The 16,969-nt window shown below is 42.0% G+C and overlaps 1 protein-coding gene across 6 annotated transcripts in view; it reads right to left on the bottom strand.

The window, feature by feature from the left end:
* LOC118360745 (pleckstrin homology domain-containing family G member 5-like) overlaps positions 1-16,969 on the bottom strand; it is a 107,489-nt gene that overhangs the window by 58,036 nt on the left and 32,484 nt on the right. For all 6 annotated transcript variants that reach the window (XM_035740117.2, XM_035740113.2, XM_035740110.2 and 3 more), the window contains one exon: positions 10,273-10,349. Coding sequence is in view for 2 of the 6 variants with exons in the window: in XM_035740110.2 (XP_035596003.1) it covers positions 10,273-10,349 (77 nt within the window). In the remaining 4 variants the exon portion in view is untranslated. The remainder of the gene's footprint in view (positions 1-10,272; positions 10,350-16,969) is intronic.

Raw genomic sequence — 16,969 nt, forward strand, 5'->3', positions numbered from 1 at the left:
GTTCAAGAGATGGACACATATCAAAACAAAAAGAGATAAAACAGAGCAAAAAAAGGTATGTAGAAAGTACAGAGAGAGCGAGAAGGGTGACAAAAGGAGAAATATTGCCTAATTATTTCATCATGAATTATGTTGGAAGTTCCAGAAGTTGTTAGTTTAGTTTGTGAGTTAATTCAACTTAAAGATTTGCCTACTATTACTCATCTTATCCGCGATAATAACATGTTATGGATTTGGGAGACAATCTAGCGCACTGTTCCTCCTAATTGAAAGCAGACAGGCCGTCACACAGACAGACAGTCATTCTTAAAGAGTTCATTAGCTTCAGCCACCCTCCCTCCCTCAGAAATCAGTCCAAACCAACAATTATACAGGCTTTTAGTTTGGTTTGCCATGAAGAAGAGCAGAGCCTTGCATTTCGAGGAGGGATTTGGATTTATGTTGTTTCAACCCATCATCTCGCCACTGGGGGCCTCGTTTTAAAAGTCTTTGAAGTAGGCAGTTATATTGGTTGTCCCGGACTCCCTTTCAGCCCAAGGCCATTTCCATTGGAGTGTCGGTCGGTCAGGTGCCCTCTTCCTGTTATTGTGCCGTCTGCTTCCTGTCAAAGAGACCCATGGGGCCTAGGGTTGACGTCACCATCGTCACAGGGACCTCCTTCTGGTTCTGAATACCTTCCTGACAAGACATTTACCGATCGGCACGCATCACACTACATGTTTGTTATTGTTGGATGCAAAACAAATGCCTTAAGGGCCTAGTTTCTATACACCAACATACAGGGCCAGCTCTGTTCTTTTCTGCAATGCAATTACATTTTATGTGACGTTAGTACACAAGTCTACTACTAATCAAGGTAAATCTCTCCAGGAAGAGCAGCAGACTAATTTCAATCTGATAACTGTCTTCATAGCTTGATTAGCTGTTATTTGAATTCTTAAGGGGTTAGAATAGTAGAATTCACAAGGTGCATTTTCAAAATTTGGTTGTGCATCAGCAGTTTTCCCTCGTTATGTCAGTCACAGATAGTCACTCAATTATCAGCTAACATGTCAGCTAACATTTACATTACTAAATTGGTTTAGTGGCCAGCTATATAAACTTGTTATCATGGTCGAATTACCGGCCATGGAGCCTCAATTGATTTTGTTTGTCAGTCTCACTCATATTACATTAAAATAACAGCTAATTTTCCTCTCTGCCCCATGTTGAACTGAGTAGAATTGCATGAAATGAGTTCTAAAATGGCTAAATCTTTTTCGCCCCATGGCAAAATGTGTAGAATTGCCAGCAAGCTTGCTTTAAAAATGCAACATTTTCTCTACATTACATAGGATGGATGTGGGTTCAGATTTTTTGTGGCCCCCACCCCCATCAAAGAGGCAGCAGGTAGCCGCCCATCCCTGACTTCTGATGTCAGAGTTCTAGTCACTTTCTAAAGAATTTCAAGAAAAACACACTTCAATAGAAACCTGACACTGTCACTGAGAACGAGATACAAATATTTTCAGCAGTATTCTGATGGTCCCTGGGACTACTTTGAAAACACCCCCTTAATTCACTATGACCACTTCAAAAGAGTCATGGAAAAGTACAGTATTACAAGCTCTGTGATTGGCTCATAGGTGATGACTGTGCAATGGAGTTCTGTGGAGTGAAAAGCTTGTTGTAGCTTGTTTCTGAGGCTGACTATGATTCTAGATCTGCTGCAGACGAACACTGGGACTTTACCTCAAGCAGGGGGACCCACCATTTATCCCATTAGGGCTTATCTATAGGGCTCAACTTTATCACACACACCTATACAACTACTCAGTCTTCAATGAATACTTTATTAGTTGAATCAGCTGTGTAACTGCTTTGCCTTGCAGGGTAAAATGAGATTGCCCAACCCTTCTCTACCCTGTCCTTTACCAAAACAGACCGCAAAGGCCTCTCCTTACAACCTCAGACTACACAGGTATGCCTATAAATTATTATTATACTCATCCTGGATGATCCTGTACAGATGTACAAGGTCGCACTTCAGCCACTGCTTCATGATTGGCTATAGCCTCCACCAGTTTTTACCCAAATCGCCCTCTGTGTACATGCCTGTGTTCATAATGTACAAAACAACGATTAAGATAAGTGAATTATCATACAGTAATGCTACCTGAAGTAGTATATCCACTGGCGTGCAAAATACGATACAGCACATTTTAAATACCTTAACTATTATTCTTGTCATTGAGGAGCTTATAGCCTGCACTTTATGGGATGAAATCACTTCATAGATAGCAAATGCTTTCCTGTCTTCAGCCAATTCAACCATACTACAGTGTCACATAAGTGAGATGTAGCCTATGACGTTTAAATACTTAAATTCTGTTACCCCAAACATTTCCATAAATCACGTCCGGTAAAAAAAAGAAAATGGGATGAAATGAATGTAAAAGCTATCGTTAGCATTATTGGTTTCCCTGTAAAGATGATTGAAGTGCCAGTCTAACAGGCATATCAAAGACCCCGCACTTAACTTTCTCTATGTACTTCACATTGAAAAACCATTAGCCTTGCAATCCCAATGGCCAAATCCTGCTTGGGAGTCTAACATCACAGTCCCACCACAGCAGAGCCCACCCATGCCAGCAGCAGTTATTCTGGTACAGTCCCAATTGGCACCCTATTCCCTATGTAGTGCACTACTTTTGAAAAGACCCATATGGGCCGTAGTCAAAAGTAGTGCACTAAATAGGGAATAGGGTGCCATAAGGGACAAAGTATCTGACTTCTCATACAGGGAAAACTTTCCTCTGGGCTCTTACACAGAAACTGAGGTCATCCTTCCTTCTCAGGAACCCCTAGGAGACTCTGTGCTCTCTCATTTCAACTCATTAACTTGTCTACTTAAGCTATATCGATTTTGGTGATTGTTATATAAACGGCAATACAAGCTGTGAGGAATATACGGATGACAATCAAGAGTGACGTACTCAGACATGTGAATGCTCCAAGTGATATGAATCACCATAGCGGAGTGACCAACGGGATGGTAGAAGTATGTGTGTATTCACAAATCAACAGCCCGAGACAGTCAGGACACAGTACTCTAAGCACATAGAATATTGGGCTACTTTCAAATGGATATGAAAGGGTTTGCACATGGGTATGCCTATACACACACGTGCTTATGCCCTCACACACAGTGCTATACAATTCCACTTCCCATTATTCAGAGTACATCTATAAATCATGCTCCAGTGTTGGCTGATCCCCTCGGGTCCAAGACCTTTTCAATCAGACTGTGTTCCTCATTATCCCAGAACAAAAAAAAAGACAAAGAAAGGAGAAAGGGCAGGATGAACATTAAAGGGATGAGCACAGCTGCTTTAAATAGTCCTCTAATCCGTCCATGAGGCTACAGCCAGACTCTTGCCTGACGAGAGCCAGGCAGGCCAGGGAAGCATCATTATGTACCCCAGTACGGACAGCTTAAAACCTCTGTACATGACTAACTTACCAAACCTAGAGAATTACACCAAACTTAGAGTGAATGCTGTACCTGGAAATAGAGGTTAAATTCCTGGGTTTCAGTCTCGTTATATACACTGAGTGTACAAAACATTAAGAACACCTACCCTTTCCATGACAGACTGACCAGTTGAATCCAGGTAAAAGCTCTGCTCCCTAATTGATGTCACCTGTTATATCCACTTCAATCAGTGTAGTTGAAGGGGAGACCTTTTAAGCCTCGAGACATGAATTGCGTACAGTATGTGTGCCATTCAGAGTGTGAAAGGGCAAGACAAAAGATATAAGTGCCTTTGAACAGGATATGATCATAGGTGCCAGTTTAGTATACTCAGTGTAGATCGAAGTGTTGAATTGCTGACAGTGGCTTTTGACAATAATTATTTAAATCATACATTCTGCTGGAAGCTGCAGGGGTTGTTTCATTAGTACGTAGCTTTAACGCGTGGATAATATTACATCCATAGAAAACAACCTCAGAGAAGTAGTCATCAAATAGATACACAAGGGACAGGAAGAAATATGGAAATCCACCAAGTGAAACCAATACCAATGAAACAAAACAAAGAAATGAGGAAAAAAATAAGAGCAAGAAAAAAAAGTAAATCAGCTGATTGAAACTTGTCTCCTCCTCTTCCTCTCTGCCCCACCTCTCTTCCCCTTCCATCCATCCATTATCCCTCCCTCCAGATGTTTGTCCTAGGTGGGGCACATTGCCATGGGAACCCACAACTTTAGGGGCCCTGTCTGATCCTGTCCTGTAGTGACTGAGAGGGGGAGGGGTGTATATGTGAGAGACCTGTGTCCCAGAGCGAGCTCAGACTGGTCTCCTCATCTCCTTACTGGGGCTGCTTAACAGCAGTCAGTCGGTTCAGTATTAATTTAGGGCTAAGGCCTAGCTATCGGCCTGAAAAACATTCACAGATAAAATCAAATTAGATTTTGTCACATGTGCCGAATACAACAACACCTTACCGTGAAATGCTTACAAGCCCTTAACCAAAAATGCTGTTAAGAAAATAAGAGTTTAAAAAATATTTACTAAATAAACTAAAGTAAAAGTAGTAACAATAAATAACAACGGAGGGGAGGTGTCACAGACCTACAACAAGGTTCAAACCCTATGGAAACACATTCAAGTGTTATCTAAGGCACACCTCAGTACAGGTAGTGTTGAATAATGTGATGATGACTCGACTTGTAGACAGCTATAGTAGGCACTGCCAGTACCTCAGAACAGCCTGGATTGATCCAGTGAACAGGACAGGTGAACTCAACTCCCGCCACGCCAGCCAGGGCTCATGCTGCAACTGGAACAGACACAATGCCTGAGGATCAGAGTTACTGCAGAAGGGAACTAATCAAATACTACAGTATGCAGTGAGACCAAAAGCCAGAGCTATAAAGACCAAGAATGCTCAAACAGAATGGAGACATAACAGGAGGAAAGAGACTTCAGTGTATAGACCTGTTGCAAGAAGCAGCTCAGTTCAAACTCCTTAAAATACTCAGAAAGTTTAATGTTTCTGTTGTAAGTCAAATGGCTTCTTTGACAAGTTTATTTAAAACCACATTGGATATAATACAAAGTGTATATTTAAATTGCTCTAAATCATGTCTCGAATGCTTGTGCAATACAGGCCATTAAAGAGGAAACAAGAGAGAATAGCAAGAGATGAGGCTGCTTCACTAGTGACCCCTGGTGTCTAAAACCAGACCTGTCACAGCCTGGAGACAGACTGGATTCATGGTCCTTTCTCTGCTGCTCCGTCTGCCAACTGAAGAAAACATAAACACAATCAAATCAAATTGTATTTGTCACATGCTTGGTAAACAACAGGTGTAGACTAACAGTGAAATCCTCAGAGGATCTAGATACTTTTGCTATTCTCTCTGGATTAAAACCAAATTATGATAAGTAAATATTTTACATTTTGGACCACTAAAAAAAAGCTAATTTTACATTACCATGTAGTTTACCAATAAAATGGTCTGACAGATGTGGACATACTCGGTATACAAAGCCGAAAAGAAAGAAATTCTCACTCCAATACATTTTTATAGAAAGTTAGCAAAAATAGATAAGATCTTGCTACCATGGAAAGGAAAATACCTGTCTATTTGTGGAAAAATCACCCTGATTAACTCCTTAGTTATATCACAGTTTACCTATTTGCTTATGGTCTTGCCTACACCTAGTGACCTGCTTTTTAAATTATATGAACATAAAATATTCCATTTTATTTGGAACGGCAAGCCAGATCAAATTAAAAGGGCCTATTTATATAACAAATATGAATTCGGAGGGCAGAAATGATTAAATATTAATGCATTAGACCTCTCACTAAAGGCATCAGTCATACAAAAGTTATACTTAAATCCAAACTGGTTCTCTAGTAAATTGGTAGGAATGTCTCATCCTATGTTCAAGAAGGGCCTTTTTCCCTTTATTCAGATTACACCGGCCCACTTTCGGTTGTTTGAAAAGGAAATAATCTCCAAAATATCTTTCTTTTTTAAACAAGCCTTAGAAAGTTGGTTGCAATTTAATTTCAATCCACCTGAAAGGACGGAACAAATAATACAACAAATGGTGGTTAAATTCAAATATACTAATTGATTTTTAAAAAAAACTATTTTTCAAATATTTTTTTTTTTAAAAAGGTATAATTTTTGTGAATGATATCATAAATAGGACTGGTGGAGTTGTCACACATGCAGCTAACACAGACATATGGAAATGTGTGCTCTACCCAAAATTACAACCAATTCATTGCAGCATTACCACAAAAATGGAAGAGGCAAGTAGAAGGGGAAAAAAGTAAGGAACTTGTATGTCAGCCCTGCATTAAAGAACATAAATGGTTAAAGAAAAGTGTGATAAATAAAAACATATACTAATTTCATTTAAGGACCAAAAACTGACAGCTGTGCCATATAAATTGCAAAATAGTTGGGAAGAGATTTGCGATGTACCCATTTCATGGCACATGATTTATGAATTGATACGCAAAACAACGTCGGATGCAAAACTTCAAATTTACTATACAGAATTCTTGCAACTAATAGAATGTTATACACTGCTCAAAAAAATAAAGGGAACACTAAAATAACACATCCTAGATCTGAATGAATGAAATATTCTTATTAAATACTTTTAATAAGAAATAAATCACACAAAAATGATCAATGTAAATCAAATGTATCAACCCATGGAGGTCTGGATTTGGAGTCACACTCAAAATTAAAAGTGGAAAACCACACTACAGGCTGATCCAACATTGATGTAATGTCCTTAAAACAAGTCAAAATGAGGCTCAGTAGTGTGTGTGGCCCTCCACATGCCTGCATGACCTCCCTACAACGCCTGGGCATGCTCCTGATGAGGTGGCGGATGGTCTCCTGAGGGATCTCCTCACAGACCTGGAATAAAGCAACCGCCAATTCCTGGACAGTCTTGTGGTGCAATGGTGGATGGAGCGAGACATGATGTCCCAGATATGCTCAATTGGATTCAGGTCTGGGGAACGGGCGGGCCAGTACATAGCATCAATGCCTTCCTCTTGCAGGAACTGCTGACACACTCCAGCCACATGAGGTCTAGCATGGTCTTGCATTAGGAGGAACCCAGGGTCAACCGCACCAGCATATGGTTTCACAAGGGGTCTGAGGATCTCATCTCGGTACCTAATGGCAGTCAGGCTACCTCTGGAGAGCACATGGAGGGCTGTGCGGCCCCCCAAAGAAATGCCACCCCACACCATGACTGACCCACCCCAAACCGGTCATGCTGGAGGATGTTGCAGGCAGCAAAACATTCTCCACGGTGTCTCCAGACTGTTACATCTGTCACACGTGCTCAGTGTGAACCTGCTTTCATCTGTGAAGAGCACAGGGCGCCAGTGGTGAATTTACCAATCTTGGTGTTCTCTGGCAAATGCCAAACGTCCTGCAAGGTGTTGGGCTGTAAGCACAACCCCCACCTGTGGACGTCGGACCCTCATACCACCCTCATGGAGTCTGTTTCTGACCGTTTGAGCAGACACATGCACATTTGTGGCCTGCTGGAGGTCATTTTGCAGGGCTCTGGCAGTGCTCCTCCTTGCACAAAGGCGGAGGTAGCGGTCCTGCTACTTGGTTGTTGCCCCCCCTACGTCCTCCTCCACGTCTCCTGATGTACTGGCCTGTCTCCTGGTAGCGCCTCCATGCTCTGGACACTACGCTGACAGACACAGCAAACCTTCTTGCCACATCTTGCATTGATGTGCCATCCTGAATAAGCTGCACTACCTGAGCCACTTGTGTGGGTTGTAGACTCAGTCTCATGCTACCACTAGAGTGAAAGCACCGCCAGCATTCAAAAGTGACCAAAACATCAGCCAGGAAGCATAGGAACTGAGAAGTGGTCTCTGGTCCCCACCTGCAGAACCACTCCTTTATTGGGGGTGTCTTGCTAATTGCCTACAATTTCCACCCGTTGTCTATTCCATTTGCACAACAGCATGTGAAATATATTGTCAATCAGTGTTGCTTCCTAAGTGGACAGTTTGATTTCACAGAAGTGTGATTGACTTGGAGTTACATTGTGAAGTTTAAGTGTTCCCTTTATTTTTTTTGAGCAGTGTATATATGAGGGATTACAATCTTCCCAGCTCTGCAGATTCTGCTGTGAGGAGGCAGAGTCATTAGATGATTTATTTTGGTATTGTCCATATGTAGCTCGTTTTTGGTCACAGGTCCAGGAATGGCTGAAGAATTGCAACATTTGCCTAAAACTAATGCTGCAGATAGCAATACTAGGTGATTTGAAAAGCCATAGTCAATCAATCAATAATATAATCATTATTGTAAATTTAAAAAAAAATGTTTTTGCTAAAATCTGTAGAAGCTATGAGAATAGAAAGGTTCAATTTGTTTGTGAAGCATCACAGCACAGTCAAAAAATATATAGCAAATATAAATCCAAAATGGATGATGTTTAGAGACAGATGGGAGAGGTTGAATGGAGCTGAAGGGTGGGACTAATAGCAAAATAAAACATGTAATACATATGGGGTCTGTAAAATGTATATAGGTTCAGAACTTTTGTGAAATGGCACAGTTCCACATAGAAATCAAACTGGATGGACATCAGAAATAGAGGAAGGACTAAAAACAAACAAAACTATCTATTGTAAAATAGACTGTCTGTAAAATGTGTATAAATTGAAGATAAAAGCCGAAGTGTTCATTAGTTTACTTCAATTGGGGGATTGGTGGTAGGGTTTGCGGGGAATAATAATAAAGGTATATTATTAAAAAAGTATGTATGTCTATATAGGTATGTGTATGTATATGTGTGTATGTATGCATGCGTGCGTGTATGGATATATTTATTTACCAAAAATATACATATTTTTAAACTAATTGTTATATACCTAATAAATACTTGTGTGGGGGGAAAAAGTTACAAGTGAAGGAACAAGGCTTTGCTGTGCCATCCTCTGACAGGTACAGTTTTGTCAGCTGACTGGACAAATTAAGGGTATTCAATGGAAATCTGCCAGAAAAAGTCAGAGAAAGAAGAGATAAAGGCTTAGCTGTTGCTTGCAGTTGAAAACAAGCCCCCCCCCAGTCCCCAGCCATCTTATCAATCCTCCCCCTCCTATTCCAGTCCCCTCCCCATAACTAACAGGCCTCATCCTAATCTCTTTACATAACGTCAGCCCGTGACCTCAGCCAAGGAGACAGGTAGTGTCAGTCCGACCGGCCTCCCCTCCCCACAGGTCAACACACACATGTAGACACTTCACCCAGCCTCCCCCGGTGCACAGGTCAACACACACATAAATGTAGACACTTTAACCACTGTGTACATGGCTTATCTCTTGCTCAACTTTTACAAAACAAATCCTAAAAGGCCTGCAGAAGAAGAGCCTTGTCGCCTGTTATAACATGAGTGTGGGAAGAGAAGAGTGGTGCTTTGATCTATCAGGGAAAGGAGGGTCTGCTCAATAATATGTGAAGCTGAAGAGGCTGAGCGACCTGGAGGCTACTGCAGGTTAAGCTCTACTTAGGACTTCACTTTATTCTACTTTTTGCATAATATGCTTCTATAACTGGCCTTATCTATAACTATTATTTGTGTGTGCTGTGACGTCGTCATCCTCTATCTTTGTGCTCTTTTCCATCCCGTCTCTTATTTTCTCCTCTTTCACTCCAGTCCATCATTTCCATTTTTGTGAAAGGGAGGGGCTGCTTGCTCTGTCACAGATACAGAGGGGAAAATACAGCTAATACAGACAGAAGGGCTACAGTGACGTGGACTTTTGGGGGCAACCAGGCTTTGAGACAAACACTGCTTTGGTTCATCTGGCCGCCTGGCTATGGTCCACTTTTCAGAAAGGCTTCAAAGGAAAAATTCAAATTAATTTCACAGTCTAGTGGCCAGACACAGCCTCACGTCTTGCACCCTTTTAACACCTAACAGAAGAAAAGGGGTCTCCCTGCTCCTCTCTGATCATGTTGTATGTAACAGGGGCCCCACCATAGAGAGCTTCAATACTGTCTGGTTACGTCGAAGGGGGGACGGACTTGGGGGCTCTTATGGAGTCTTATGGACTCAAGCTGCAACTCATGTAGCCTTAAGTGTTCTGTCCAAAGGGACAAGCCAAATTAAATAAAGTTACACACAGAGCTCTCCTTGCCATGGATTTATTTGACCATGGTTTGGGCCGTAGTGCCTTCAAACAGACCAGCCCATCCCAGGATGTGTATTACCTTCGAGGCTCGGCGACGGCCGGGGCATTCAGCGTGCTGGCACACCACCCAGTCCTCCTCCTGAACGGGCTTCTCATCTGGAACACAGCAGAGGAAAGACCATAAGAAAAACACACCTCCACATACAGTTGAAGTCGGAAGTTTACATACACTTTGGTTGGAGTCATTAAAACTCGTTTTTCAGCCAAGCCACAAATATCTTGTTAACAAACTATAGTTTTGGCAAGTCGGTTAGGACATCTACACTATGCATGACAAAAGTAATTTTTCCAACGATTGTTTAGACAGATTATTTCACTGTATCACAATTCCAGTGGGTCAGAAGTTTACATACACCAAGTTGACTGTGCATTTAAACAGCTTGGAAAATTCCAGAAAATTATGTCATGGCTTTAGAAGCTTCTGATTGCCTCAAATTATGTCAATTAGCCTATTGGAGGTGTACCTGTGGATGTATTTCAAGGCCTATCTTCAAACTCAGTGCCTCTATGCTTGACATCATGGGAAAATCAAAAGAAATCAGCCAAGACCTCAGAAAAAAATTGTAGATCTCCACAAGTCTGATTCATCCTTGGGAGCAATTTCCAAACACCTGAAGGTACCACGTTCATCTGTGCAAACAATAGTATGAAAGTATAAACACCATGGGACCACGCAGCAGTCATACCGCTCTGGAAGAAGACGTGTTCCGTGTCCTAGAGATGAACGCACTTGTGCGAAAAGTGCAAATCAAAGTTTATATGTCACGTGCGCCGAAAACAACAGGTGTAGTAGACCTTAAAGTGAAATGCTTACTTCCAGGCTCTAACCAATGGTGCGAAAAAGAAGGTGTTTGTTTGTGTAGGTAAGTAAAGAAATAAAACAGTAAAAAGACATCTGAAAAAAAAGGATAGCAAGGCTATATACAGACACCTGTTAATCAGGCTTATTGTGGTAGTATGTACATGTAGGTATCGTTAAAGTGACTATGCATACATGATGAACAGAGTAGCAGAAGCATAAAATGAGGGGTTGGCGGGTGGTGGGACACAATGCAGACAGCCCGGTTAGCCAATGTGTGGGAGAGAACTGGTTGGTCAGGCCATTTAGGTAGTATGTACATGAATGTATAGTTAAATTGACTATGCATATAAGATAAACAGATAGTAGCAGCAGCGTAAAAGAGGGGTTGGGGTTGGGGGCACAATGCAAATAGTCCAGGTATCCATTTGGTTAGATGTTCAGGAGTCTTATGGCTTGGGGGTAAAAACTGTTGAGAAGCCTTTTTATCCTAGACTTGGCACTCCGGTACCGCTTGCCATGCAGTAGAAGAGAGAACCGTCTAAGGATGGGGTCTTTGACAATTTTTAGGGCCTTCCTCTGACACCGCCTGGTGTAGAGGTCCTGGTTGGCAGGCAGCTTTGCCCCAGTGATGTACTGGGCCGTACGCACTACCCTCTGTAGTGCCTTGCGGTCTCAGGCCGAGCAATTGCAGTTCCAGGCAGTGATGCAACCGGTCAGGATGCTCTCGATGTTGCAGCTGTAGAACCTTTTGAGGATCTCAGGACCCATGCCAAATCTTTTTAGTTTGCTGAGGGGGAATAGGCTTTGTCGTGCCCTCTTCACAACTGTCGTGGTGTGTTTGGACCAATCTAGTTTGTTGTTGATGTGGACACCAAGGAATTTGAAGCTCTCAACCTGCTCCACTACAGCCCCGTCGATGAGAATGGGAATGTGCTAGGTGCTCCTTTTCCTGTAGTCCACAATCATCTCCTTAGTCTTGGTTACGTTGAGTGATAGGTTGTTATTCTGGCACCACCCGGCCAGGTCTCTGACCTACTCCCTATAGGCTGTCTCGTTGTTGTCGGAGATCAGGCATACCACTGTTGTGTCGTCAGCAAACTTAATGAGGGTGTTAGAGTTTTTTCCTGGCCATGCAGGCGTGGGTGAACAGGGAGTACAGAAGGGGACTGAGCACGCACCCCTGGAGAGCTCCAGTGTAGAGGATCAGTGTGGCAGATGTGGTGCTACCTACCCTCACCACCTGGGGGCAGCCTGTCAGGAAGTCCAGGATCCAGTTGCAGAGGGAGGTGTTTAGTCCCAGGATCCTTAGCTTGGTGATGAGCTTTGAGGGTACTATGGTGTTGAATGCTGAGCTGTAGTCAATGAACAGCATTCTCACATAGGTGTTTCTTTTGTCCAGGTGGGAAAGGGCAGTGTGGAGTGCAATAGAGATTGCATCATCTGTGGATCTGTTTGGGCAGTATGCAAGTTGGAGTGGGTCTAGGGTTCTGGGATAATGGTGTTGATGTGAGCCATTACCAGCCTTTCAAAGCACTTCATGGCTACGGACGTGAGTGCTACGGGTCTGTAGTCATTTAGGCAGGTTTCCTTCGTGTTCTTGGGCACAGGGACTATGGTGACTCAAATCAGGGACACCTGCCAGTTGGTCAGCACATGCCCAGAGCACACGTCCTGGTAATCCGTCTGGCCCCGCAGCCTTGTGTATGTTGACCTGTTTAAAGGTCTTACTCACGTTGGCTACAGAGAGCGTGATCACAGTCGTCCGGAACAGCTGATGCTCTCATGCATGCCTCAGTGTTGCTTGCCTCGAAATCAATCCCAGAACAACAGCAAAGGACTTTGTGAAGATGGAGGAAACAGGTAAAAAGTATCTATATCCACAGTAAAACGAGTCCTATATTGACATAACCTGAAAGGCCACTCAGCAAGGAAGAAGCCACTGCTCCAAAACCACCATAAAAAAAAGCCAGACAACGTTTGCAACTGCACTTGGGGACAAAATGTCCTCTGGTCTGATGAAACAAAAACAGAACGGTTTGGCCATAATGACCATCTTTATGTTTGGAGGGAAAAGGGGGAGGCTTGCAAGCCAAAGAACACCATCCCAACCATGAAGCACAGGGGTGGCAGCATCATGTTGTGTGGGTGATTTGCTGCAGGAGGGACTGGTGCACTTCACAAAATAGATGGCATCATGAGGGAGGACAAATTATGTGGATATATTAAAGCAACATCTCAAGACATCAGTCAGAAAGTTAAAGCTTGGTCGCAAATGGGTCTTCCAAATGGACAATGACCCCAAGCATACTTCCAATGTTGTGGCCATCACAAAGCCCTGACGGGCGGAACGGGTAGAACTGAAAAAGCATGTGCGAGCAAGGAGGCCTACAAAAGCTGACTCAGTTACACCAGCTCTGTCAGGAGGAAAGGGCCAAAATTCACCCAACTTATTGTGGGAAGCTTGTGGAAGGCTACCCGAAACGTTTGACCCAAGTTAAATTTAAAAGAAATGCTACCAAATACTAATTGAGTGTATGTAAACTTCTGACCCGCTAGGAATGTGGTGAAAGAAATAAAAGCGTAAATAAATCCTTCTCTCTACTATTATTCTCTATTATTCTGACATTTTACATTCTTAAAATAAAAGTGGTGATCCTAACGGACCTAAGACAATTTTTTATTACCAGGATTAAATGTCAGGAATTGTGAAAAACTGAGTTTAAATGTATTGGGCTATGGTGTATGTAAACTTCCGACTAAAACTGTAGGTCAAACACACAGACACGCAAACTAAGTAAATGTGTCAAAACATATCGTAAACCATATCGCTAAAATAGTGTGGCAGTAGCAGGAACAGCTGCATTTAGTTGGCAAAACCTGGTGCTTTTTACATTAAATTACAGGGGAAAATGCAAGCAACGACAAGTGGCTAATTTCTCTAAACGGGGGAAAAAACATCACCAAATTCACTGAGAACACATTACATGATATGAATGAACGAAACTCCAAGCAGCAGCTTCATACTACTTGTCAACCATAGAGAACTGATACTGTATACTGGCCATTGGGGTGGGGTGTGGGGGGTCCGTGGGTGGCTTTTGACAATTTATTTGGATTCCTTAAATCATTGTTATGAAGAGATTGGCTGAATTTCAGTAGTTCAATGCATCCCTTGTATCCACCTTCTGGCTATTGGGATAAAATCCATAGTGCGGTCTCAAAATGTATATGGCAAGGTAAATGAGCCTAGATAAAATTAAACTTGCAAAGCGGGAAAGACTTAGGAGGACTACCCATACCAAACTTTAAATTGTATTTCCAGGCACTAGCATTTTGCCCCATCCTAAATTGGTTCAGACATGATTGTGCTGACCTCTGGCTGAGTATAGAGAGAAATATGGTGCCTCCTATTGCCCTGGAAGAGGTGGTCTTCAATGATATCACTTAAATAACGTAAACTATGCATCGGTCCTATTATTTCTCACAATTTCTAATTTGGCGCAATATTTTAAAACAATACAACTGGGAATCAAAATGGCATACCCATTCTCCACTATTTCACAATTCCTTGCAATCTGGAAGGCATCCTTTTGCATCTCTTTCCCCCGTCCCCTCAAATGTGGAATCTGTACCCTTGCCAATATCATGGACAGTAATGGTGAGAACATTCCAAGATTTGAAAAGACACATTATCAGGCAACTTCTCCAATGATGGAATTGATCAATTATCCCAAAAGTACTGGTTTCTATATCACATTCCTTCATATGATGTGGGAGTGCCCTGCAGTTAAATGCTTCTGGGACAAAGTCACAAAATAAATTTTGAAGTGCATGAATTTAAATATTCAGTTATTTGAATTGTCATGATGTTGCCCTCTTTGGGTACAGCAAGCCCCATCCCCCTCTCCCTGTCTCCTACACCCAGGCTGCTGTGGTCAGAGAGAGGTAAATTCCTGGAGGAGCTAATCTCCTCATGGCCAAAGTATAGAGACAGAGTGAATTTTCATAGAGAACAAATTAATTTCTTCCACCTCACAGAACTTGAGGTCCGAACAACATTTATGTTCTGGAGAAAGTAGAAAAGATCTGTGAAGAATCCAGCTATGAACTGGTCCGTTTGGTACAATTTTGTGAAACTCACGGGAGACAGTCAATGATTTTTGACTGTTTAATGAAGAAAACTCCAATTCCGTTAGGAGTTTAACTAAATCAGAGCATGAGCAGTTATGGTCAGGCATCCTGGGACAGGCCCTTTTCTGCTCTCCCGAATAAAACCCCCAATTTGAGAAGTTCTCAACTGACAATGTTGCTCTCAATTATGAGAGGACAAAGGTTGCAGACCAGCTTACATCGATAACGAGAGGGCCAAGGTTTGAGACCAGACTGCTGAATCATTTAACCAACCTACGTGGTTAAACTCTTAGACTATCGATACCGACAGAATAAGAACAAGTCTTTGATATTAATTACTAGTCTGCAGCTAGGAATTTGGTATCATTGAATGTGAAGACCGACAACCGCCGAAACATCTATCCATAACGACATTAATGAATGTTACTCTGAACTATCCACGACAGAGGGCGGACAAACTCTCCAACAGAAACAAACTTTTCAACAGAGACCCCGACGACACACAGAGCGTAAATATATATATATTCATTGCAATTTTGTTGTTCTTCCCCTGAACAAGGCAGTTAAGCCAATGTTCCTAGACAGTCAATGAAAATAAAAATGTTGTTCTTAACTGACTTTAAACATTTAAATAATAAAATAAAACATTTTGTAAATGACTATTGTAGCTCGAAATGGATGCTTTTTAATCTACATAGGCGTACAGAGGCCCATTATCAGCAACCATCACTCGCTCTTGTGTTCCCATGGCACGTTGTGTTACCTTATTCGAGTTTATCATTTTAAAAGGCCAATTGAAAACCCTTTTGAAATTATGTTAGCACAATTGAAAACTGTGCTGATTAAAGAAGCAATAAAACTGAACTTCTTTAGACTACTTGAGTATCTGGAGCGTCAGCATTTGTGGGTTCAATTACAGGCTCAAAATGACCAGAAACAAAGACCTTTTTTCTGAAACTCGTCAGTCTATTCTTGTTCTGAGAAATGAAGCCAATTACATGCGAAAAATTGCCAAGAAACTGAAGATCTCGTACAATGCTGTGTAGTACTCCCTTCACAGAACAGTGCCAACTGCTTCTAACCAGAATAGAAAGAGCAGTGGGAGGCCGGTGCACAGCTGAGCAAGATGACAAGTACATTTGAGTGTCTAGTTTGAGAAACAGATGCCGCAAGTCCTCAACTGGCAGCTTCATTAAATAGTACCCGCAAAACAGCAGTCTCAACGTCAACAGTGAAGAGGCGACTCTTGGATGCTGGCCTTCTTGCTTTTCTTTCAAAAACAAGGAAATGTCAAAGTGATCCCAACCTTTTGAATGGTAGTGTATGTCATTTTGATTATTATTACCAGTTTGATTTGAACACCCCAAAAAGTGTCCAAATTGGATGTTGGGTACTATATTTATTAGATATTATACAATTTATTAGATATTATACTATAAATTGAAATGGCCAATATGGGTGGAATCAATTTGCTACATTTCTAAGAGTTCAAATTGTCTGTGATTAAAATAATGTTGCTCGAATGCTTTTCTTTTCCGTTTCTAACTACAGAAAACATTTCAGAACTATGGCGCTCTTAAGGGGCACTTTGCTTAAAACTACACCTGTCTAGTCCTACAGCAACAATGCTTTGGAAATTTCAGAGTGCACTGCAGAACCGTCAGCTTCTGGATCTCTGACTCAGCACCCTCGCTCACCTATGATGTTCATGTCTGTCCTTCATATAGCTAGATACCTCTATCTGTATAACATGCCCTTTCTATGGGACCGTCTTATATCCGTC

The sequence above is a fragment of the Oncorhynchus keta genome, chromosome 28, assembly GCF_023373465.1.
Source record: "Oncorhynchus keta strain PuntledgeMale-10-30-2019 chromosome 28, Oket_V2, whole genome shotgun sequence".
Taxonomy (NCBI): domain Eukaryota; kingdom Metazoa; phylum Chordata; class Actinopteri; order Salmoniformes; family Salmonidae; genus Oncorhynchus; species Oncorhynchus keta.